The sequence below is a fragment of the Dromiciops gliroides genome, chromosome 3, assembly GCF_019393635.1.
Source record: "Dromiciops gliroides isolate mDroGli1 chromosome 3, mDroGli1.pri, whole genome shotgun sequence".
NCBI lineage: Eukaryota > Metazoa > Chordata > Mammalia > Microbiotheria > Microbiotheriidae > Dromiciops > Dromiciops gliroides.
This window is the reverse complement of record NC_057863.1, coordinates 117847750-117874606: the sequence shown is the minus strand read 5'-3', so window position 1 is coordinate 117874606 and position 26857 is coordinate 117847750. Positions and strand designations below refer to the sequence as shown.

General features: G+C 34.6%; 1 protein-coding gene and 1 pseudogene across 2 annotated transcripts in view; one reads left to right on the top strand and one right to left on the bottom strand.

Moving 5' to 3' along the window:
- The window catches only part of KLHL1 (kelch like family member 1), a 556455-nt gene that overhangs the window by 516390 nt on the left and 13208 nt on the right, over positions 1–26857 (top strand). For both annotated transcript variants that reach the window (XM_043997789.1, XM_043997788.1), the window contains one exon: positions 5686–5898. In XM_043997789.1, coding sequence (XP_043853724.1) covers positions 5686–5898 — 213 coding nt within the window. The remainder of the gene's footprint in view (positions 1–5685; positions 5899–26857) is intronic.
- Positions 3509–4288, bottom strand: LOC122750910 (annotated as a pseudogene).

Sequence of the window (26857 nt, the reverse complement as noted above, 5' to 3'; positions counted from 1 at the left end):
TATTATAGTATCCAAGACATAGTGGATACTCAATAAATATTTTTGATGACTAATGTTTATGCCTTTCAAAGAAATTGCTAGTCATGATTTTTCATAAATTTACATGTACACATGAATATTTTTCTATGTTGTCTTTTGTTAATATAAAGGGCCTAATAAAAAAGAAGAGGGAAATGATCACATTATTAATTTATATCAGATAATTTTTTGGTCCTTCCCCTAAATTCATGCTCAGTTATTTTATCCTGCCACGGAGGTGACCTTGAGTTCTTGACGACTTTAGTACTAGAGTTCTGGAAGGTTTCATCAAGAAGAAAATACTTGGACTGTTTATCCGTAATCCAAGGACTTGGTTAACTAGGTTTGCAAAGATGTGTCACCTATAACAAGGAAGCACAGTATATTTGTTTGATAGAGAAATGGCCCATAGGCCAAGAAGGCCTGTGTTTAAGTTTGATCTTTGATGCCAGGGCAAATCAAAGACTTTCATATCCCTAGGCAATTTTTAAGAGCTTAAAGTTGCCTGGAAAGTGCAAACCTATATTGAAAGCAAGTGACTTCAATTAGAATTTCCTTATACAAGTAAAAAACATAGACCTAGTTAATATCCCTTTACCAAAAGATTGGATATAGCAAGCTATGAAGATCATAGACTAAAGTATATGGTAATTACTTTTTGCATTGGTAAAGAGAATGTCCAGCCCAAAGAAACTATATTCCTTCAATACTGAAGGAATTTAATCACTTGAATTGTTGGTCTGGGGTTAAATCAGTAACATATCTTATCATTATTACTTAATTCAACTCTTCAAGGATCCATTGTTAAACACTGGCTCATATTCTTCCATCGATTCAGATAAAAACTTGTTCATGGCTTGATAAGTGTGGTATTTGAGTTTCTGTGATCAAATTACCACTTTACATGCAATCTCCTGATGAGCCTCATTCATATGTCATTATAACTTATTTATGAATAAATATTGCAAAATGGGGATCCCTATTCCCTTTAGTAAACAGATGAGATGAATAATGTGACATGGGGAACTCCAGTTACACTACTGAAGTATAAACTTATAGATTTATTGAAGATCTAAAGATTATAATGTACTTTCCTTGATGTTGATATTCAACACATCTTCAATTTTAATGAAACATGAAAATAAATTCAGGTCAGAATTCATGGAGTGTTTAAGATGATAAAAGCTTCCATGTGAATAATTGTTTCACTGCTGGGAGCTTTTGTAGCCTAAATTGCCAAGTTCTTGGACTTTATAATGTTCCTATTGGTTAACTTCATGATATTCAAAGGAAGACAACTAGTTAGAAACCAACTTAATGAGCAATGTATGGGGAAAGTTAACACTAAGGGCCATTAGAAGTATCTTTGTCATGAGAAATATTAAAGATATTTTGAACAACATTTTTTATATACCTACAGGAATTAAACTATAGTTGATCAAGAATTTTTTAAAGGTTATCACAGAATGCATTCATAAGGCAGAGCAGAGTGATTTAATGGTCTTAGGAAAAATGGTTATGTAATTGTCTAAATAGGGAGAATACTGACATATAGTTATCATCCAAACAAAGTAAATGAAACACTCTACTACTAGAGCAGAGTGGGAGGAATGACTTGGACTATGCACAATTCACTGGACAATAGGCTGAAACAGGCTTGGCCCATTATATTTACTTGTTGAAATTTATTCAAAGCAATTTTAATAATATTAGGTGCAAAATCTGTGGTACTCCTTCTGTTTCTGGTTCCCTGCTCTACATCCTGATCACAAATGACCCATAGTGAAGAGCATGGACCTAAAATTTTAGGCACTTTAATTTGAATATTCTGATCTAGAATGCTTGATGTTTTGAAGTGTTTGAAGTACTGCCAGTAAAGAGTCATTAATATTTTCCATTGAATGTACCAGGCTTTAGTGTATATTATAAAACAATTATAAAGTAGCTGTGGGTCAACATTGGCAAACTTATTGTGGTTCACTAGACCAAATTATCAGTATTTCCTCAATTAGAATAATTTTCAATATGCCATTTTAACATTTTCTCATATTTTCTATTAAAAGTTAGCACAAAGAAATCTTCTAACAGTTTCAGCACCATTTAAAAAAATATGATAACTTTCTAGAAATGATAGATGTTTAGGGAGGAAATAGAGAAACTACAAGTGATTCTCCATTTTGGAATATTATGAAGATTTCTATTAAACTCACTTAATTTAAAAATCAGATGTAGGAACAGGGGGAGGGACACAGTAATATTGCCAATGACACTTTCTTCAACTAGTAGAAAAAAGTAGAAATTTTGGGTTAAGTGACTTGCCCAGGGTCACACAGCTGGTAAATGTCAAGTGTCTGAGGGTGAATTTGAACTCAGGTCCTCCTGAATCCAGGGCCAGTGCTTTATTCACTGTGCCACTTAGCTGCCCCTAAAAAGTAGAAATTTTGAAGAAAAGCTTCATGTCACACTTATGAACTTGTAATAGTAACTAACATTTGGTTTGAAAAATCTTCAGAAGAAAAATAGTTACATTCACTAACCTAACTTCTTGCTTTCCCCAAAAATCTAGACTTTCACTAAACTGAGCTATTTTGTAATTCTGATCTCTCAGCTCAAAGTATTCTACTTTTGCAGAAAAAAAATAGTGGAGTACTTATTCTACTTTTGAGAAAGCCATCTTGACAAGTATACTATTTTCTTGACCATTTAAAATTTTGCAATCTTTTCTTAGGAGTACATTTTCACTTTCCTTTCAGGTACTATATTTTCTGATTAACTCTTGGATGATGTTTGTTTAGAAACCTTTTAGAGCTTAATTCTGAATATGAACCAATCATTCTTCCAATATTTGTGTCTTTGTGACCAGCTTCTTATCCACTTGGCTATAAAAATTCTTAGGTGCATTCATACACACATCACTTACATGCATATATAAACATGTACGTAAATGCATATATGTATATGCCTATAATCATAAACATTTCTTAGAGCAACAATATCCTCCACATCTTCCATGTTCCTTTTCTTGTTAGTATTTAGTTTCATGTCTCTAGTTATCTTTTTAGGATACATATTGGGGTAGTGAGAAAAAATAGAAATCACCACTTTTTTTTTTAAAAGTGCCATCATCTCAAATGCTGTAGCAATGATCAATCAGATTTTAGTATCTGAAAATCTTAGCAAGCAAATTACTTGGGACAACCAGTAGTTGTTATTTTTTCAGTTAAAACAATTTTATTTCATACTTTCCTTTAAAATCATAAAAACAATATGTTCATATAAAAACAGTAGTGCTGGAAAATGATTACATCATCTTTCTTCAAGAAAATGTACCCAATTATAGTCTTTTGATTAGGTTTCTTGGAAAAATCCTTCCAGGATTGATTCCTAAGAACATATTGTTCTGTAACTCTGCATCTGGTTTAAAGTATAGATAATGGCTGATATATGGACATTAGAATAACTAATGTAAACATAGACTGGCTTATACAAATCAATGCTCCATTGGCTCATCAGCCTTCTCTGCAGGTTCATTAGCAGGCTGAGCAGGCTGAGCTTTTCTCAGTGGTCTTTCTTCAAGACCTTCTAGGAAAGGAGACATGTCATCATCGTCATAGATGGTGAACTCCAAGTCTTTCCTAACAATTCTAATGGAAACATTCTTTATGGTTAGGTCCTGTTCTGCAAGAAATGTTTCCCATAAGGCATACAGACCATGTTTTACCAGCTCATTGAGATTGCAGTCACTGAACATGGACATACACTTCTCCAAGTAAGTAAGTGCAGACTATGAAGGGGCTCCAATGGACATAGCTGGACAGTCAAAGCAGTTTGTAGATGGACAGGTTTGGAAGATGTGAGGACCCATATTGTCATAACCCTCAGTAAGCAGTCCCATGCCATACATTCTCCAGCCATAGGGCTGTGTTGGTATCTGGATCTTGCTTCCAATTAGAGACATGGGACTAGACAATGAAGGATGTATGTCAAACACAAATCTGGAATCCAGGCATTCCAAGAGCCTAGCATCAGCAGTGAGCCCAGAAATTGAGATCCCAATATGGTTATCAACATGCAATTTTCTGTGTTTGTTTTTTTTTTCTGATGAGCTGCCAGTTCTGACTGTGCTCTTTACAAAGCAACCAGTAAAGCATGAGTTTTTGATTTCAGTAGCTGAGCCTTGTTTGACAGCTTATATTGCATATTCTATTTGATGAATTCTGCCCTGAGGGCTCCAAACAGTGACATCATGTTTATACTGGTTACAAAACATTTTTGTGGTGCTGGTGGAACAGAGACCTCTGCAGAGAAGCAGCTGCTGCTCAGTGCACAACAGAGCTGGTTGATGGGCGACAACCAAGACTTTTGATAGGATTACATTTTGTGACACTAATTACCATGAGTATAAACTTCTACTGACACTATATTAATTTAAGACATCTGATCTTAACTATATAAAAATAGATTGCAGTGTTTTGTTTTGTTTTTTTTACCTTTAATTAGTACTTTGGCACTTGAGTGCTGGATTTCTTGCTACACATGATACAAACATTTCATTGCACTCTTTTGTTGTATTTTTATATCTTTTTCTTTTAAGTATAGGTATTACTCTAAGGAAATGCACCAAATGTATAGCTCTTAAAATTCATAATTCAATTACTATTAAAGATATTGTAGTAGTTGTGGGTTCAGGGAAATCAAGCATTTCAAGAATCATTCAAGTCTCCATTGAAATGGGATTTCTTTTATCAAAAAACAAAGGAAAGGATTTTAAGGAAGAAAAATAACAAGAATCGACAAAATATTGTTTCAATATACTCTAATTACTTCTGGGCGGGCATATATCTTTAAAAGACCAGCATAAGTCAATGATTGTTATTCATTTTCTTCAGTGAGCTTCTTCAAGGTAGAATAACAGAGAGAAGATCAAACTGAAAAGAAAAACAGTTGTTTTGCATTGCCACAAAGAAAAGCTTATAATTTGCAAGAAAATACAAAGACTGAGTACTGAAGATTAGGAAAATATATTTTTTTCTTGATAAAACTCAACATTTCACTCAACATTATACTAAAACTATTATTCAAAGTCCAGTTGAGCATGTCAGATATGGGCATCTTTATCAATCTGCAAAACATTTCCCAAAATTGAGGATTTTTTTTTTAACTTTCAGGGGTCTTGGAAATCTTGTCCTCATCGAAGAAGGAACTTATAATTATTTTTTTCTTCATCCTTGAATGTTTTCTTTGTCTTTCAATGTCCCAGTATCTATCGCATCACCTCAGATCTAGTAGGTTTTTTTTGTTTGTTTGGTTGGTTTTTTATTTGTTTTGGGTTTTTTTGGTTTTTTTGTGTGTGTTTGTTGTTGTTGTTGTTTTTTGCAGGGCAATGAGGGTTAAGTGACTTGCCCAGGTTCATACAGCTAGTAAGTGTCAATTGTCTGAGGCTGGATTTGAACTCAGGTTCTTCTGAATCCAGGGCTGGTAATTTATCCACTGCACCACCTAGCTGCCCCCCTGTTTAAAAAAAAATGCTTGCTGAATGAATGAATATGCTACTGAGGAACAGTTTTTTACAGACAAAAAGCCACTACAATTAGGTATATTTTCCTTTCTACACAGCCTACATCAAATCTCCACATCTAAAAGGCGTTTTTTGTTTTTGTATTCTAGGTTATATTCAGTTGGAGGCCGTGATGGAAGTTCTTGTTTGAGTTCAATGGAATACTATGACCCTCATACCAACAAGTGGAACATGTGTGCACCAATGTGTAAAAGGAGAGGAGGAGTAGGCGTGGCCACCTGTGACGGTTTTCTTTATGCAGTAGGAGGTCATGATGCTCCTGCTTCAAATCACTGTTCTCGTCTGTTAGACTACGTAGAAAGGTATGATTTGAGAGTGTTGGTATATGGGACACAGACAGGATAAAGTGGTGAATTAATTAATGCCACTTCAGACATGGAAAAAGATAAAGTCCCAAAGTATTATCATTTCTTATATAACCAAATAGAAATAGTTCACTTACGTCCCCAATTCACTTAGTTTAGTTAAAGTTTTTTTTAATATGCAAAATATCTTATTCATATTATTTTAATCATGCAAGGAATTATTATTTAATGGGACTTGAAATCTTTATGGTATAAAAGCTATGACCCAAAAATGATATGATATATTAATATAAAAGTAATATAACATATAGAATATAGATTTTTCTCTGGGTAAATAAATTTTAAATTATTAAGGCCAAGCATTTTTAAAACAATTGTTGAACCAGTTAAATGCACATTGATTTGTTATTTTAATTTTGTTTTCCTTTTTTTGTTGTTTCTTTCCTTTGGGTGCTGTGTATTTATATACATTGGGCACTATTATTCTAAAATTCTTTGGAAACCTTAATTGTTGGAGAAATGCTAGTTGTAATTTTCTTTGGTCTAGTGTCCTAGAACCTTATGTATTTCCGGGACTATTTTCATAATAGGCAGAATTAGCTATTCTTGTTGGATAAGATCATGTTATGGCTGGGTGATGGAATGCTCTTCTAGAATATAATTTTTCCTTTTTTCCTGAATGAATAGTTGCTTGGGAAGTTGGTAAAATAATTACTCTGGCTGCAGGTATATCCATGTTTCCCAGAAACCCTTTAAATCTTGCTGTCACACCATTTTATTCCTGTGATATGTGTGTCACATGAAAGTCTTGGGTTGTACACTGGAGTGAAGAGTGGTAAGTAAGTGTGAATATGGGAAGGGTAAAGAAATGTTAAGATTCTCTCTATGACATAAGAATACTTGCTGCCAGAGTTGTGAGTATGGTGAGGCTACTGGGGCTTTGTCTTGAGGCATATCAAAACTTAAATGTACTTCTTCAGCAAGTAGAAAGAGATGCATTTAGCATCTGGTTAACAAATACACTTTTTATAATAGGGGAAAGCTTCTAGATAAGGCTCCTGTGGCTATGACCTGAGTGAGCACCTACTCAGTCCAAGTCCTAGTCTCTTGCCCAGCAGTCACTTTTCCAATAGTAACTTTAAAAGTCCCACCCATGAGAAGAGTATCTTGGGATTTTTGATCCTAAAGGGCATCACTTAAAAGGTCCAAGGTTTCTTTCTGCATTCTTTCTATACCTACTTTAAACTGTGTGACCCTGATAAAATTTCTAGTTGTGACTCTTGTTACTCAGAAAATAAAATAATGATTAGAGTTCAATGAGGCTTATTTTCCTCTATGGACCCAGGAAATAATATCTAGTGATCCAAGGGGGTTTACGTTTCCAGGGAATATTGGGGAAAAATTAATCTCCATCTACTCCTACTCCATTTTTGCTGGCTGATCCAGTATCTGAAAGAAAAGTGGTATTAATCTCTCATTTCATAAGGAAAAAAACATCTTCTTTGATCCAGTTTGATGCTTCCTGACCAAACTCACTAGTGGGGTAGAAGTTTTTACCAGTCTGAAACATTGACTAACAAAGAAATTTAATTGTTGAAATCTATAATATGAAAGAAAAAAAAAAGATTCCTCTTTCTCCATGAATTTGATGTCTCCCTTCCCCAGATCTATCCTTTTTCTCAACTCTCAGTTTCTGTCTTTTGAGTTGAAAGCCATGAAGCTAAGATTTTGTAAGACACTGCAGTCAGGTATAGAGAATTTAGATATATTACCATTATGCTAGTATTACTGGGTTTGAAAATAAAGTTCACTGTGATGACAGGCTTGCATTACATGCCCAGATGGCTAGTTTCCTGCAAAGTTATACCTCAGGCACACAGAAAAATGCAGAGTTGCTGCTCCTAGACAATGGAGTGAGATAACTCCTATATACCCACGTACCAATTTGCCCTGGGGTATGAATTACATCTTCATTCAGCAAGACAGCTAGGTGGCACAGTGGATAGATAAATCACCAGTCCTGGAGTCATGAAGACTCATTTTCCTGAATTCAAATCTCACCTCAGACATTTACTAGTTGTTTAACCCTAGGCAAATCACTTACCCTTATTTGCCTCACTTTCCTCATCTGTAAAATGAGCTTGGAGAAGGAAATGGCAAACTATTCCAGTATCTTTGCCAAGAAAACCCCAAAGGGGTTCACAAAGTTTCAGACATAACTGAAATGACTCAACAACAACAACAACAGTGTGTTATGGTGAACACATCTGTGGATTTAGAGTCTCTCCAGAGGAGAGAATCCAGGATGGTAAATAACCTAGCTCATCTCTTATAAGGAATATTCAGCTTGAAGAAAAGGATACTTGAAGAAGAGAGGAAGGATAACTACATGACACCTATCCCAAGTATCTGAAGGGCTTCCTCAAAGAAAAGTGTGGAATAGCCCTTGTTCTTTTTGGCCCTAGAGAGCAGACTAAGGAACAAGGGGATTGAAGTTCCAAAAAAAGGCAAATATAAAGAAAAAATGCTAAATAATTAGAGCTTTCCAAAAGTTAAATTAGAAAATTCTTCCTTTTTAAAGATCTTTAACTATAGGCTAGATGGCCACATATCTGGTCAGTTACTGAGGGAATTTCTGTTTGAAGGAAGAAAAGAAAGAAGGAAGGAAATAAACATTTATTAAAAGCTTATTAAGTGCTAGAGATGCAAACATATGCAAAAAGAAAGGCAGACCTTTCTCTCCAGAAACTGGCATTCTAATAGTAGATAACATTCAAATATACAAAAGAGGGGGCTGAAAAGTGGTGGGTGGGTGGGGGTAGGTTGTTGTTATTCCTCCTACTTTCTGGAAGAGGACCATGACCATGTCATGACTTGCAGTGAATAGGATTTAAGTTAGGCAGGGCTCTGCAAAGTCACCAACCTCACTCTTCTCAAGAGCCATCTGGGTCCAGTGGCAAGATATATAAGGGGGGGTAGGTGGGGTGAGAAAGAAAGTATCCATTGTGGTGGTGGTGTTGTTTAGTTCTTTCAGTCTTGCCCTATTCTTTATGACCCCTTTTTTTTGGGGGGTGGGGGTTTCTTGACACAGATATTGGAGTGCTTTGCCAATTCCTTCTTATGTAGGAGGCAAAAAAGGGGTTAACAGGCAAACCTAAGACCTGAGCTCTAATTTAGATCTGAGCTCCAAGATGGGCTATAAATTACAGACCTCAGGTCCAAAAGGGATTAATGGATAACTTAAAACTTGGGAAACAAGTAAGGGCCTAAGTTATTGTTACCCACATTAATCAGCACCCATAACAAGAACATAAAGAGGCAGGTCATAGAGACCTTAACCATAACAATGTTACACAGACAGGGCATAGAAATTCAAACTGATAAATGCAAATATTTTGAAACTAGACATGGGAATGAAAAGGTAACGTGCAGAAAAGGCAAAATTTGTTCCTAGATTCATCTGATGATGTGTAAACCCCAAAAACACATCTCCATGGAAAAAAGTATTGCCTCAGGGGTTGGCTCAAGACCCTGGGAACTACAAATTAGGATAAGGCCTCTTCTGTACCTGCCAAAGTGGAGATTATTATAATGAGACTTATAATCAATTTATTCATACTATAAATATAACTGTCTTTTCTTTCCTTATTCAAGAAATACTTTTCCACTTTTCGGGTTCTCTCCTTGTGTTCATTCACAGTATGGCAATAAAACTTGGTAAACTGACTCACTGAGTCTTGTAATTCTTTTGGGATGACTCATGATCAATTTGACCCTAAATTCCTTCCCACAATACTTCTACAGCTTATTTTAGAGATGAGGAACTGAGCAAATACATTTAAGTGACTTGCTCAGTGTCACACAATAAGTGTCTAATATTGGATTTGAACTCATGAAGATGAGTCTTCCTAATTCCAAGCCTTGTGCTATGTCCACTGTACCACCTAGTGGCCTGCTAGGGAATGTTTTTGAAGTCTGGAAAGGCGGGACCAGGACTAGGAGGGCAATCAAGGATGAAGGCTGAATAACTCAACAATAAAATAATTGGGGGACCCAGGAATACAAGGCCCCATATGCTGATGACCCAGCAGCAGGGGCATGGTTTTTAAAGTTTGGAAGTCAAGAACAGAGTAGAGATAACATACTCTATCAGAATCTTATGACCTGGTGTATATGACCTTTGAGTACCTCAGAGTTGCAATGCGGAAATCTCATTGTGATGCTGAGATTCTATAATTCCCTAACATGAATTTGACTTGCAGCTTCTTTATTTACTGTCTTTGTGACATTAGTCTGCCTCATTTTCTCATGTAAAATCCTAAATTTGAATTAGGTTATCCCTAAGGTTTCTTCCAGATCTATTATCTGTGTTTATAATGAAGCTAAGAAAAATAGAAGATTTGAGGAAAGAAGAATGACATTTTCATACTCTTATCATCCCACATATTTGAATAGTTAGTTTAAATGCTGCTAACGAAATGATACTTTGAAGACATATTTCCAGCCTAAGCTACTCTTCTGAAATATTGAAGTGTGTGGAAATGGGGAAGGAAGAGAAAGAACACAGTTTTTCCATCTCCTGTCATAATCATGTACATATGAATAGTTGATGTAAGTGCTGCTAATGAAATGACAACTGACTTAATTTCATCCTAGAAATATATATATATATATATATATATATATGTATATATATATGTATGTATATATATATACAAATGAAATGTGGGCCATGTTCAGAAGCAGAAAGAATTTCATCCAGGAATAAATTCATGTTTAAAAAATTGCCTTAAATAAACTTCCCTATTCTCAAATTATAGGAACTCAGGTGGAAGAAAAAGCTATTCGAGTAATGCAGATGCACACTGCAGCATCATGATTCTTATCAAAGCTGTTAGTGCATGTCATATAAATGGAATTTTTTTTGCTATATTTACAGTATATTTCCTATATTGTTTATTTAGCATGTAAATAGTCAATAAATCAAGATATCTAATGGATAGCAGGATAGTATAAAGAGCCATTATACTATATCATTACAGTGAGTTATAGATTATAAAATAATCTCATATACTTAAGTGAGGTATCTTATAGAGATTCAAAAATATTCTAAAGTATTGGAAATAGGGAACAGAATAAATAATTCACAAGAAAAACAAAGCTAAGGTTCTCAATTTTTCTCCAGCGGGAGACATTTTGAAGGAGATATGAAAAGTGTTTTAAAGTTTATTCAAAGTACAATAAATTAATATAACCTATCACAATAATTATAACTCAATTTTGTATGGTTACTTAAGACTTTCAAAGCATTTTCCTTCTGAAAACCCTATGATCCTGGTTATGCAAACAATATTATCCATTTTTTACAGATTAGGAAACAGAAGTTCAGAAAAGGTAAATAACTTGCCAAAGGTCATATAGGTTAGTAAGAGTCCCAGCACTGGGGCTCAAACCCAATTTCTACTGACTTCAAACACAGGGCAGTATCCACTAAGCCAAATGCTTCACATGTACATAATGTCATAAAACCCTAGAATTGGAAAGGATCTCAGAGGCCGTTGAGCCAACATGTAGTTGTACCTGTATACAAATTCATCATATGTCAAACTGACCAACCAGCTTTTCCTTTAAAACTGCTAGTGTGGGGGCAGCTAGGTGGAGCTGTGGATAAAGCACCAGCCCTGGATTCAGTAAGACCTGAGTTCAAATCTGGCCTCAGACACTTGACACTTACTAGCTGTGTGACCCTGGGCAAGTCACTTGACCCTCATTGCCCTGCCCCCAAAAAACAAAGCAAGACAAAAAGAAACAAAATGAAACAAAACAAAACAAAAACAAAACAAAGACAAAACAAACACCCCCTCCCCCAAACAACCTGCTAGTGCGTGGAGGAACTCACTACCTGCTGAGACAGCCTAATTCTTTTTTTCATGGTCCTGATATTAAAAAAGATTTTCTTTACACCAAAAATAATATCTCTCTGAAATTTCCACATATTACTCCTAATTCTGCCTTTTAGGGTCAAGAAAAGCAAATCTACTGTATCTTTTCTTAGGCTAAGTTCCTTCAACTTGTCATAATCACAGTGTTTATCAAATTCCTGATCGTATTTCTCTTATTATACTTCTGCTTCTCTGTGTCTATCCTAAAATAGATACAACCCAAGAATTCCTTCCTAGAAATGAACACAATTTTCTGGATATAGACTGACCGGGGCATGTAGTGATGGAGGTGTCACCTTCTATGTTTTAGACATTATACTTTTCTATGAAGTTAGAGATTACATAAATTTTTATACCCCCCATGATGCATTGTTGACACACTGAGATTTTTGCCCATTGAAACCTCAGATTTTTTTTCATGTAAATGATTCTTTACTCAACAATCCTTTGCTCATTTTGAATGTGATTGATTTTTTGAGCCAAAGAATAGGATTTTTATATTTATTTCTAAAAAATTACATTTTATTAGGTTTAGTTCATTTTCTATAATGTTGAGGTGTCTTGGGCTTCCTATTATTTGCTTCAATATGTTAAACTGCTCTTGAACTTTAGGTCATCTGTCAATTTAATAGATATGGCATCTGTGCTTATAAACTGACTTTTTGAAAACAATAAATATTATTGGATCAAGCACAAGGACCTGGGACTTCAAATAGAAACTTACCTCAAAAGAAACAGAAAAAGGAATAGAATTAATACAGAGCAATACCTGACAACATCACAGAGTCACATGAGCATAGATAGAATAAAGGGTACCAGAAAAGTGCAAACCATTCAGTGATTTTCTTAAAGGAGATTTTGTCTCTGATTTTATTTTACTGTATTGATACATTTTGTTTGAATATAACAGCCACTTTCCACCAAATGTCCAAATAAACCTTCTTATAAAATCATACTGCCTCTAAAAAGATAATGTTGTTAATTGGAAGGAGAAATTTGCCTTTAATTTTAACAACATATTTCAAACATTGGCAATTGTTAATGTATGTGTCTTGCATTTGACAAGAATTTTATTGCTTCTTCATTTTTGACTGTGTTACCTTATTGTAGTCATTGTATATATTGACCTTTTAGCTCTAACATTTTCATTCTATATCACTTCGTGCAAATATTTTCACAAATTCTTCACATTTATAATTTCTTAAAATGCAGTAAAATTACATTATGTAAATTTTCCATAGTGTATTCAGTCATTGAGAATTAGAGCATAGATTTTATTTCTGACTTTTTTGACAGAAAACATAGCTCCATGAACGTTTTTAAAGATATAGGCGAATGCCTTTCATATTGTCAAGAACCTTATTAAAAAGTAATCCAATTAGTGGAATCTCTATAAGTTAAAGCATTCTGACAATTTATTAACTCTTCTGGCTTAGCTCCAAATGGTTTTCAAGGACACAAATCAATCCATAGGTCCACCAGCAATTAATCAGTGTCCCTCTCTTCCCATTGTCTCTCATAAAATGCATTTTCTCATTTTTTATTTATTTCCTTGATGTGTGTGAAGTAATATTTCACAAAATCTCTAATTTCCTTTTCTTTGCTTATTAGTGATTAAAAAAATTTCAGTTTATTATTTATAGTTTGCAGTTCTTTAAAAAAAACTATTCATGTATTTAAGAAAGGTCTGTAAGTCAAAATAAGTGATATCAATTTCCTATAGATTTTAGGATTTCAGATTTTTATTGATGTATAATACAAAGATTTTTCCCCAATTCACATATTTTTTTGGTCCTTGCAGAATTTATATTATTTCTGCATAAGATTTTGATTCTATATGAATCATATATAAATCTAAATGAATTGCATATTAAGATGGTCTATGTTAACTTTTTTATTATCTTTTTTATCCCTTTTCTAATTGCAAAATTTTCTCCTATATATAATTATGAAGCACACAGATTTCTATTATTGTCTGTTTTAGTATGGCTTTTTATAATTAGATTATTTTTCTATTTTAGAGCTATTGTAGGATTAGATATAACATAAAATGCTTGGCATTGTCATTTTTTTTTAAACCATACTGCTTTCTAGTTCTTGTCAATCCCTTTCCTAATAGTAGATTACTTGCGTTTATCAAACACTAGATTTGATAGTATTGTTTTGAAAATATTTTTATACATCTGCAGGTCCTCATTCTATCTCCCTTAAATATTCCCTCATATTATTGACCTTTCATTCCATTACATTAATTTGTACAGTTCTTGAAGGTATTGGAATTTGTATGCTATATTCTTTATTATTATTATTATTTTTTTTTTTTGCGGGGCAATTTGGGTTAAGTGACTTGCCCAGGGTCACACAGCTAGTAAGTGTCAAGTGTCTGAGGCTGGATTTGAACTCAGGTCCTCCTGAATCCAAGGCCACTGTTTATCACTGCACCACATAGCTGCCCCCCTGCTATATTCTTTAACATGAAGAATAACTTTGGTAGTAGGAAAGTTTTTATTACAGTGACTCTCCCTATGAACATTTAATCTCTGATTATTAGTTACTCGGTAAATTCTTTAAAAATTTACTTCTGTATCTTTGTAGATTGATCCCAACATATTGAATTCATATAGCTATTTTCTGTTTTGTTTTGTTTTTTGGTTAGGCAATTGGAGTTAAGTGACTTGCCCAGGGTCACACAGCCAGTAAGTGTTAAGTGTCTGAGGCCGGATTTGAACTCAGGTACTCCTGACTCCACGGCCGGTGCTCTATCCACTGCGCCATCTAGCTGCCCCCATATAGCTATTTTCTAAAGAGAAAATTTGCCTTCCTAACTCTTTTTTCTAGATTTTATTAGTAATATGTAGAAAGCTTGTGATTTTGTAGATTCATTTTTAATCTTTTGACTTTAACGAAATTAATAATAATTTAGATTTTTATAAAGTAATTTTATATGATTCATTATTTTTTTTATGCGGTAGGGGTTGGACAAAGATTGTTAAGTGACTTGCCCAGGGTCATACAGCTAGCAAGTGTCAAGTGGCTGAAGCCAAATTTGAAATCAGGTCCTCCTGAATCCAGGGCTGGGTTTTTTTTTCTATGGTTCTTTATGTAAACCATAATATAATATGAAAATAGAGAGAATTAGATTATTTTGCCCATGGTTATTTCCTCATTAATTTTTCCTGTATAAATATAACTATATAACACTATATAAAATAATCATGGCCCCCCCCCGTTTTATCTGTGATATTACTGAAAATATTTGTTTTCCTCATTACAAATTATACTAATTCGTGACAGCTAGGTGGCATAGTGGATAGAGCACTGGCCCTGGATTCAGGAGGACCTGAGTTCAAATCCGGCCTCAAACACTTATCACTTACTAGCTGTGTGACCCTGGGCAAGTCACTTAACCCCAACTGCTCTGCAAAGAAAAAACAACAACCACACCAACAAAAACAACAAAAACAAATTATTCTAATTCTTGATTTTAGATAAATATTGGCCATGTCAAGAAAATATTCATTTATTCTTGAAATTTGCATTTTATATAAATGAACTTTGTTTAACCCTTTTCTAATATTTTATATATTCATATAATATTAATTTTTTATTGTAAAACATTACATTTATCTTTTTATTTCTGTTGAGTGTGCCTTACATTCTTGATGTAAATCAAACTTCATAGTAGGAATAATTTTTTCAAGATGTTGTTATGTCATTTTTCCAATACTGTGTATCATTTTAATATTTTGTTTCAATATTAATTAAGACACTAGTCAATAGTTTTCTTTCTCTATACTTCTGGTCTGAGTGTCAAGACAATTTTTTTCATATAATGATTTTGGTAAGGTTTTTCTCTATTTTTGCAAATATTTTATGCAGGAAAAATGTTATCTAATCATTAAATGTTTGCTGGAATTCACTTAAGAATTCATTGGGGGCAGGTTTAAAAAAGTTATTTCAATGCTTATGTGTGGTTAGGTTACTTCTATGATTGTCTTTAGATTTTTCTATTTGCTATTTGTTAATCTGCATATTTTATGTTTTTACAATTGTTCATAGGACAGCAATGGGCATAGGATTAGATGCAGTTTAGCAGCTTCACTGCCTATAACTACTTCCAGGTCACAGTTCCAGGGTAGAGAAGAATGTTTACTATCCCAAGGGAGCCAGGCCCCTGAGAAGTAATATTCCTCTTAGCCCCAAGTGAAAAGGGGCCCTGAGGAATAGTGTTCCTTTTGTTCTCAAGGTAACAGTGACCACACCTCCTGGTGAATCACTCTTTTTTGGAAGCACTGAAAATTTCCCAAACTTCCAGAACAAACTCTAGCATGAAGGAGAAGATGGTGGTCAGCATTTGATAACATGTTGCAAAGTAGTCAAAAAAAGGATGAAAACTAAGGAAAGACTACTAAATTGGCAATTAAGATCTCAAATGATAACAAGGAACAATGATGAAAACCAGGAAAAAAAGAAATTTCATGTTAGCCGAAAATGGAAAGAGTATCAAAAATGTATGTATATCAAACGTCATTTTAAACTATTGTTCAAGTTCAAGAGTTATAATATTGTCAGAGTTCAGGAGGATGAGGACTGAAAAAAAAAAAAGCCTGATATTCTAGAAAGTTATATTCAAGTAAATGTTACCTTGATGTGTTTCAGGCCACATAGTAGTTTATTACAATCCCTTCTCAACTCCAAAGTTAATTATGTCTGAAGGAATTAAAAATCATATATTTCATGATATCTTACTGACGTCAATTTCAAAGGGTGACTTTTAGTTTCCTTATTGCCACCTTCTTCTCTTCATCCTTGAGCTCTCTTTGACTGACTATTAATTCAAGCTTTTCCACTGATATTCATGAAACCCCTAATTTTCTAGGATTCTGTCCCAAATAGTTGCTTCAGATTGTACACACATTCTTTTAGTAGAAGATTCATTTAGCTGATAGTATAAGAGAATATATATTCTTTATGTGATGAAATAGCATGCATGGAAACCTAGGTATCTAAACATTAAGCAACAGCCCTTACTCACAGCAAGATGGAGAAGTTAGTATGTGTTCCCAAGTTTCTAATTTTGATAACAAAATTAAAATTTTTAAAGACATTCATTATCATATTATCCCAATGATTGCTTAATCATAAAAATCATAATATTTCAACGATTAAGTTATTTTTTCTAATTGATTCCTTTATTCATTTAAAAACATTTATTGATGTATGTTGTATGTATAGCACCTTAATTTTCAAATATATCCCTCACCTGTCTTCTACCTCAAGAGGCATACATGGTAAGACAGTGGAAAAAAGGAGAAGGGGGAAAAAGGTAAAAAAACAATTAACCACCAATATTGATGCAGATTGAATATATATATATATATATATATATATATATATATGTATATATATATATATATACACACACACACACATATATATGCAATGTTCTATAATCATCAAACCCATAAGCAAGGGGTTCCATGCTTCTATAATTTTGAATAAATTTTTAGAATTCATTTGTCTCAGTTTCCTCTTTTTTATGTTTTTCTCCTAAAATCAAAACTGGTATTTTTTAATCATTTAAAGTATTTTATTATTTTTCTGTTACATGTGTATAATTTAAATTTCTAAATGTGAGTTCTAATCTATCCCCCCTGTTTTGGGGGGAAACTGACTAAAATCACTGATAAACAAGTTTAGGTTTTCTAAGGGTTTATTGAAAGATAGTAAAAGAAAAAAAAAGATTGAGAACAGATTTCCTATAACCTGGCGATCCTAAACTTCCTAAGCTCCCACTTCTGAAGTCACCTGCCACTACTCTGAGCTCTCTGGACAGCCTCCACTTCCTCCTTCCTGTTCCCCTCCCAGAAATGAGAGGTTCTTCAAGCTAATTGGTTCACTGGGCCCGAAGGTGGTCAAAGTTCAAAGTTGTTAGCTTCTGAGAACAATTACTTTCTTAAGTACCCTTAGCCAGTAATCCATTCAGAAGTCAGATGCCTTATGAAATCCAATCAGTTTAATTTAATCTCCAGCTAGGCCCCTGAGTATCTGCTAAATCTCATCTATCACATTCCATTATCTTGACCCACATGTAAAGATATTTTTCAACATTTGTTTTCATAAGATTTTTAGTTCCAAATTTTTCTCCCTCCCTCCCATCCCTCCCCCCTCCTCAATACAGAAAGCAATCACATTAAACATATTTTTGCATTAGTCATATTGTGAAAGAAGAATTAGAACAAAAGGGAAAATCCTCAAAAGAATAAAAACAAAAACAAAAGTAGAAAAATTATGGTCCAATCTGCATTCAGAATCCACAGTTCTTTTTTCTGGATGTGGAGACCATTTTCCATAATGAATTCTTTGGAATTATCTTAGATCATTGCACTGCTGAGAAGAACTAAGTCTGTCACAGCTGATCATCACACAATGTTGCTGTTACTGTGTGCAATGTTCTCCTGGTTTGGCTCACTTCATTCAGCATCATTCCACTTAAGTCTTTCTAGTTTTTTTTCTGAAATCTGCCTGCTTATCATTTATTTTATTTTATTTTTCTTTTTTTAGCAACAAACATTTATTTTATTTTTTCCAGTTACATGTAAGGTTAGATTTCAACATTCATTTTCATAATTCAATTTCATAATTCAAATTTATCTCCCTCCCTCCCTCCCTTCCTTTCCTCCCCCCTCCACAAGAATTTCCTGCCCTGCTCCTCTCCCATCTCTTCCCCAACTCCATAAATCTTTTCCTCTTTCTTTCAAGTAGGATTTCACCTCTGCCCTTGCCCCTCCCCCTTCACCCCTCAATTTAACCCTAAAGATGTCATCATGGGGCAGCTAGGTGACACAGTGGACAAAGCATCACCCCTGGACCCAGGGGGATCCCAGCCAAAACCCGGACTTAGACACAAGACAGTCACCCACTGTACAACCCCAGGTATGTCCCCCAACTCCAATTTTTTATAGTTGTCTGGGGTCTTATCATTTCTTACAGCATAATAGTATTCCATTACATTCATATACCACAACTTATTCAGCCATTCCTCAACTGACAGGCATTCCCTTGATTTCCAATTCTTTGCCACCACAAAGAGAGTTACTATAAATATTTTTGTACATTTGGGTGCTTTCTCATTTTTTATGATCTCTAAGATGCAGACCTAGTAGTGGTATTACTGGGTCAAAGGTTATGCCCAGTTTTATAGACCTTTGGGCATAGTTTCAAATTGCTCTCCAGAATGGTTGGATCAATTCACAACTCCATCAACAATGCATTAGTGCTTCAATTTTTCCCCAGCTTCTATAAAATTTATTATTTCCTTTTTTTTGTCATATTAGCCAATCTGATAGGTGTGAGGTGTGTGAGATTTAAAATTTAAAATTTAAAATTGGGTACTAGAGCATTAACCTCCCCTTTTAATTGTTTCCCTTATTTATCTCCCAGACTAGTATATGGAAGAAGCCTCTGGTCTCTAGTTAGAGCTTTTATTGTTTGGAAATTACAAGGTGATATTGATTAGAGGGATAGGAAAGTAGAAATACAAAACAAATAGTCTTAAGTCTAAGTTTAGTCTATATTCTGTATAAAACTCACCAAAAGCCCAAGGCCACCTTTGGGGGGGTAGAGCTGCATCAAGCACGTGCTGTTACGGCGAGCCGGGCCAAGTCCAACCTCCGTCAGCTTCTGTGTGTGCAGTGCAGCCAGCAAACAAGGAGAGCCGAAAAGAGATCCCACTTCCATTCTCTCCTTGCCTTTTAAGCTCGTACCCCGGAAGTGGAGTGCTTAGCAGCTGGACTGGCGTGCATAGCCCATGCACGGCCATCGGTCTCCTCCCCAAAAGGGTGGTCCTTCAAAAACTGGCGTCTTCTCCATTATCAATAACCGACTGATAAAAACTTTTTACCACAAGTGATATCTCCTGAGTTGTTTTAATTTGCATTTCTCTAATCAATAGTGATTTAGAGCATTTTTTCATATGACAATTGGTAGCTTTGACTTCATCTGAAAACTACCTGTTGATATCCTTTGACTATTTCTCAACTAGGGAATTACTTGCATTCTTATAAATTTGATTTAGTTCCCTAACTTTTTTTAGAAATGTGGTCTTTGTCAGAAACACTGCTATAAAATTTTTTTTTCCAGTTTTCTGCTTCCTTTCTAGTTTTAGATGCATTGCTTCTGTTTGTACAAAACCTTTTTAATTTAATGTAATCAAAATCATCCATTTTGTATTTCATAATATTCTCTCTCTTGTTTGGTCATAAATTCTTCTCTTTTCTATAGATCTGAGAGCTAAACTATTCCTTCCTCTCCTAATTTACTAATGGTATCACCTTTTATGTCTAAATCATGTACCCATTTTGACCTTATTTTAGTATATGGTGTAAGATGTTGGTCTATGCCTAGTTTCTTCCATACTATCTTACAGTTTTCCCAGCAGTTTTTCATCAAATACTGAGTTCCTATCCCAGAAGTCTGTGTTTATCAAACAGTAGATTACTATAGTCATTTACTACTGTGTTCCCTGTGCCTAACCTATTCCATTGATCCACCTCTCTATTTCTTAGCCAGTACCAAATAAAACATGATATTTTAATCATCTATTTGGCTAGTCACCGGTTTTCTTTCTATGGTGAAATCAAATTATAGCTTAGTTTTAACCAACATTTCTTTTTCCTTCTTAAATGCTGGTCACATGATTTATTGAAATCAATTAACACACAGCATATTTGATCAATTTACTTTTAAATTCCCCAAGTTACTATTTAAAGGCTTTTTACTGTCTCAGGAGTTATCTAAGCATGAAAAGAAGTTGTTCTTTTTTCAAAAGTGCACAAAACTACTCAGAGATTCTATTTTGATTTAAAATCCTCTCAACCTGAACTTGGGTTGTTCTCCATTTTAGTAAAATGAACTTCCATAATTTCACTCACTTCCCAGGTAGATATGGATCCAGCACTGTGATTCTCTTGAGATAGGGAACTCCTAGTTGAAAAATACAACCAGTGCAAATCAACATTGTCTCTAAATTTTATATTCTTAGAGTGTTGCTTAGAACATTAAGAGATTAAGAAACTAATGCAGAATTGTATAGCTCATGTGTGTCAAAGACAGCATCTGAATCCAGGCCCTCCAAGCTCCAAAGCCAATTCTCTACCCACTGTGTCATGCTGTCTATTCCCCATATAATGTTGGGCAAATCATTCAACCTCTAGGTTTCAGTATTCAAGAGTGTTAGAAGGAATTTTACAGACCACTTAATCTATCTCAAAATATTATAATCCACTGTTCCTATTAATAAGCTAACCATTTTGTTGAGAAGGTTTAGATTGATTGCAAGCCTTCTATTGGAGAGAATATCCACATCAATGAAATCTGGTAATCATAATTATTTAATTTTGTCATCCAAAAACAAAGCATTAGTTATCTTACAAAATATTTAGTTCATTTCTTATCATTAAAGTGTGGAAAGAATTTATCATTATTATTAGATTTTTTATTAGTCCCATGATTTCATCAGTGTAAGGTACATCTCTATTTCACAGATGGGGAAACTACCTTAAACTGCAGAGGGGCCATCTCTGTCTCTTAATAACCATAGAGTTAGTGAAAGATAAAGTGACAACTCAAGGTGATAGGGACCGTATGTGTCAAATAGATATGGAACCCATGTCTTTATGACTAAAGTTAGCCTTCTATCTAATATAGCATGCTGGAAAAAAAAATAACATTTTAGAACCCCTGAAAAAAATACTCAGATATTCTAGTATCTGCCTTCAAAGACAATCTAAACATCAGTTTGAAGAGGATCCTATGCCTCTAGCCATTTTGTTTTACAACTAACTTTAGCAACTGTGCATAGTGTCTTCACTTCCTTGGGGACTATAAACTGTAATGGAGTCTTTGATATGTTCTTTTTATTGTAACTCCATGAAGGCCAAGGTGAATAGTTAGAATAGTTGGAAAGGTAGAATACCTTAATATAAGAAGGCATATATTTATGCATAATGTATGTGTGTATGCACACATATACATATATACACATCTATACCTACACACACACACACTATATATATATATATATATATATATATATATATATATATATAAATAAAATCATTTCAGTTATATTTGACTCTTCGTGACTCCATTTGGAGTTTTCTTGGCAAAAATACTGGAATGGTTTTACATTTCCTTCTCCAGCTCATTTTACAAATGAGGCAACTGAAGCAAACAGGATTAAGTAACTTTCCCATGGTCACTCAGATAGTAAGTGACTGAGGCCAAATTCGGACTCAGGAAGATGAATTTTCCTAACTTCAGGCTTGACATTCTGTCCACTGTGCCACCTAGCTGTCCATCTGTAAAATAGATGTATAAATATATACATACATAACAAGTAATCAGGGCTCAAAGGAATACATACAACTGAATCTGGCAACAGAATGGGGCTGACAAAGAGAATTTGCTATTTGTAATTACTTAGAAAATGCTTTCCTTCACTTTCCTATTTTCTTTCCTCAGCTAGAAAAAGCTGTTGATTTCATCTTTGTGCAATAACTTCAGATGCCCCAGGCTACAGAGAATACTATAAGGGGAAAAATCCCTGAATATAGAAAGTAATGAATTTAAAGGTGAAGACAAGGAGAAATGTTGCTGAGTGATGTTTAATTTATTTATTTAACCCCTAACCGTCATGTACCGAGCTTCTAAGAATAATTACTCTGAAAGGAAAACAAAACCAAAACCTCTATGGTTTGTTGTTGTTTTGGTGTTTTGGGGGTTTTTTTGGCTTAGTTTTGTGTGGTTTTTGATCAATACATTAATTTAAATGATATCACCAGAACTACATGCTTTTGTTGTTCTCTTAAAAGTTTTCTGTATGTTCTCATCCTCATTACCATTTAAAATAAAATGACTACCACCAGATTGAGCACACAAAATCACTTAATTTTGAATCCTTTGTTGTCGGTTCATGTCTCAGGTTTGAGTCTGAGCCATGGTTAGTACTGCATAATCATAGACAAATCAAACAGGTACAAAATATTGAGTCTTATTTTCCATAATTACTCTGCCCAGTTCCTTGAGTGGAAGTGAGAATAAAAGTGGCAGTCTTTGCTTTTTATGTCCCGATTCAGGCTATTCATCAATTCCATAATTGAAGTGGGGTCATTGAGTTTTGGTCTCAGGGTGCAAAAATGTAGTAGGTGCTGACAAGGTTTACATTCCTTTCAGTAGAATAGAAGAAACTAAGCTCAGCATCTAGTTCAAAAAACCACTGCTTAAAAAAAAAATAGGAAACTCTCAGATGGCCCAATCTTTTAAATCTCAGGTGAGCTCCATTGTCTCCCCTATCCCTTGTGGAAAGTCCCCTCTATCTCCTGAAGTCTCTCCCCAATTCCCCAACCAGACAGACAATAGCTGGATTAGTCTTTAAAAAGTAATCTGAGGGCAATTTTCATGCTTCTTACCCTAGGCTCATTTTTTTGAAGCTTGCCCTAGGCATGTTTTGTGAAATTGGCCAGAGGCGTGAAAAATGCCAGTTATATTCCTGCTGGCCTCAATGAATCAGAATGACTGAAGAGCCTGCTTGTATCTGCACTAGCAAAAACTATCACTAGACAATTCTTCACCATTCTGCATCTCTCTGCCAATAGAGAAAACAGGAATATAGTCTCTAAATCAATAACCCTAAGGTACTTATTTTCTCCCACTTCAAAACTTTATTTGCCAGAAAATATTCACCGAAAAGAAATGGAAGCCATTGTTTCAGAAAATATCATTGAAACAAATGTTTATGGCACATGATATCCCAGATGAAAAACATTGACCACTTAACCTATTTGCTAAAAATGGATGGACCATTAAGAAGAGCATTGCTAATGTGGAAATGTTTCCTCCCACATATTGGCTTATACTTATAATCCTCTCTTCTGGAAATATTTCTAGAGTCCTTCAATGCTTGCCAGTTTAGATGGAGTCTTTAAGTAGTCTGATTTAAAAGGAATTCTTACATTTTACAAGCAGCTTTGATGATGCTTTGATACTCTTCCATTTAATGTGAATCAGTTAATGAAACACATAGCAACCCCTTTGGAGACCTAAAATTGAACAACAATCTTTTGAATCCTTTGGGGATGTGTAAGGTCTGGAACAATAATGGAGAAAAAAGCAACATGCCTTTCAAAAATCTTCACAGCAAGCTCATTCTAATGATTGCCATTAACAGATGGAAGTGATGTCATTTATAGCCAAGGAGATCAGGCCTCTGTGGCCTCCTTGCACCTGTAACATGCTAGGAAGGGAAAAAGCTTCTTCAATAATTGCTGAAGAGTGAGAAAACTTTCCACTTACCAGTCTAATGCTGTGCACGTTAAGTAGATGTACTGAAAGGAAGAATTCAGTTAAAAATAAATTCTTGCAATATGAAGAACCTATAGTATCTGTTCATGATTCCAGAACATCTAAAACAAACCTCTATTTTATTAATCTCCTATTAAAAATGCAGACAGTAGGTAGATGTCAGTGTGTCTTGTTGCCAAATCTAATGGATAGCCAAAAGCTTCAAATGTGTTTCACAGTTTATACATTTTTGAATATGAAACCGTCCTCTCATTCTGTCCCCCCCAAAGTTTTGTTAATTTGCTGAATGTAATGATTACATTTCATAAAACAGTATGATAAAACTGAGTTAACTGAATAATGTGAGAAAGCATATAGCTATCCTGGCATAGTAGACAGCAGTTTTAGAGTGAGGAACAACAGGATTCAAGTCCTTCCTCTGACAAAGAACCTACACATCCACATGTATGTATGTGTATATACAGACACATGTGCCTATGCACACATGCCATGTGTATTTTGCACCAATGTTTATGTATGTATATAGACATATATTGCATGTAGATATACACCATTGATTCTCTTAGCAACAACATATGTGTGTGCACCTATGAACAAGCCTTTTCTAATGCTTGTCAGTAAAAACTCACCTTTGGGAAGTCACCATATCATTCTGTCTCAGTTTTCCTCCCCTACAAAATGAGAGGGTTGGACTAGGGTTCCCCCCCCCCCACACCAAGGTTTCTTCCAACTTTAAGATAGTATGTGGGCTAATAGGAACTTAGTCTCTGATAGTTGAAAATTGCTCTCACTCAAGTGGATAACTGGCTGGATGAAGAGTGAATTAAAGAATTGTTCCCACAATTTTGAAGCAAAGTGCTAAACTTCTCTACATCTGTAACATTTGCAGACAATGGCTAAAGCTAGAATTTTTTTACTAAGAGTGAATTGTAGGAATGGTTATCAGACCTATAGAAATATAGTTACTCTCATTCCTCTAATGTTACTGTCTAAATGAGCTGTCTATCAACATTAGTACAGTCATGGATTTGTGCAATTTGTTGTTATGTGTTCGGAAGGGCAACCTGTGCTGACTGACACCTCAGACAATAAATGACAGGAAATGCATGGGTGCTGGAGAATACACTATCTTGCCTCTTCCTTCTTTCCTTTGCAGATTCAGCCTAAGGAGAAAGTCCTATACTATAATCTGCTATATAAATTATATGCTACAACTCTGCAAATAGTGGGACTGTAGTAGACATAATAACTAATTCCTCAGAGTACAGCTTAGCATTTCTCTTTTTAAAAAATAATTTAATTTAATTTTTTAAATGTAATAAACAATTTTAAATGTAATAAACAATTTATTTACAGTTTGGGTTTCCAATTTTTATCCCTCCTTCTTTCCCTCCCCTTACCTCTTCCTGCAGCAGCAATCAGACATGGGTTATACATGTATGATTACATAAAACATTTCCATATTTCTCATTGTGTATAAGAAAACTTGATGAAAAGAAAAAAAAATCAAAGTGCAAAATAGCATGCTTCAGTCTGTTCCATCAATATCAGTTCTTTCTTTGGAGGTGAATAGTATGTCTCATCAATAATTGTTTGGGATTATCTTGGATCATTGTATTATTGAGACTAGTGAAGACATTTACAGTTCTTAATCAAACAATATTGCTGTCTCTGTAGACACTGTTCTCTTGGTTCTGCTCACTTCACAATACTTCATTTCATACTTGTCTTTCCAAGCCTTTCTGAAATTGTCCTGCTTGTCATTTCTTATAGCACAATAATATTCCCTCACCATCATATACCAAAGCTTGTTTAGCCATTCCCCAATTGATAGGCATTCCTTTGCTTTCAAATTCTGAGCCACCACAAAAAGAGCTGCTATAAATATTTTTGTAAAAATAAGTTTTTTTTCTCTTTTTAGGAATGTCTTTTGGCTATAAGCCTAGCAGTGGTATTGCTGGATCAAAGGGTATACACAGTTCTGTAGTCCTTTGTTCATAGTTCCAAATTGCTTTCCAGACTGGTTGAATCTTTTCACAACTCCAGCAACAGTGGATTAGTGTCCCAGCTTTCCCATATCCCCTCAAACATCCAATATTTTTCATTTTTGTTATATTTTAGCATATCTCTTGCTACTTCTTGCAAATAGGACTGGGAGTTAAGGGAATTTCCAAATATGATTTTTGCAATTTTTCATTTTTGCATTTTCACTCTGGTTTTTTCACCTTGGATAAGAAACAAGTTAAACAATTTTCCTCTATCTAGAAATTCTATGAAAATCTAAAGTGGATTCAGATAAACCTGGCTACATATCTAAACACTGAGTTACTTGGGGGCATTCCTAGGCAAAATCATAATGCTAGTGGAGTGTATCACCCCTTGATGCCCTCTTGCACCTTTACTGCTGGCTCAAGTTTTCTGGCAGTTCTGAATGGCATTTCATCTCCCCAGTCTCCCTCTTCATTATAGTTTAGATAGCCTAGATTCATTCTTCCAAGAAGCTATTTTATTATAACCAAATAACTCCCTCTCCTCAACTTATAGAAATCTTCAAAACTTTTGTAGCCTTGAGAGTAACAGGATGTTCCATGAATACCAAGAGAGTCACTTGCCAGAGTACAAATGTGTTGCTAATAGCATGAAAAAAAAAG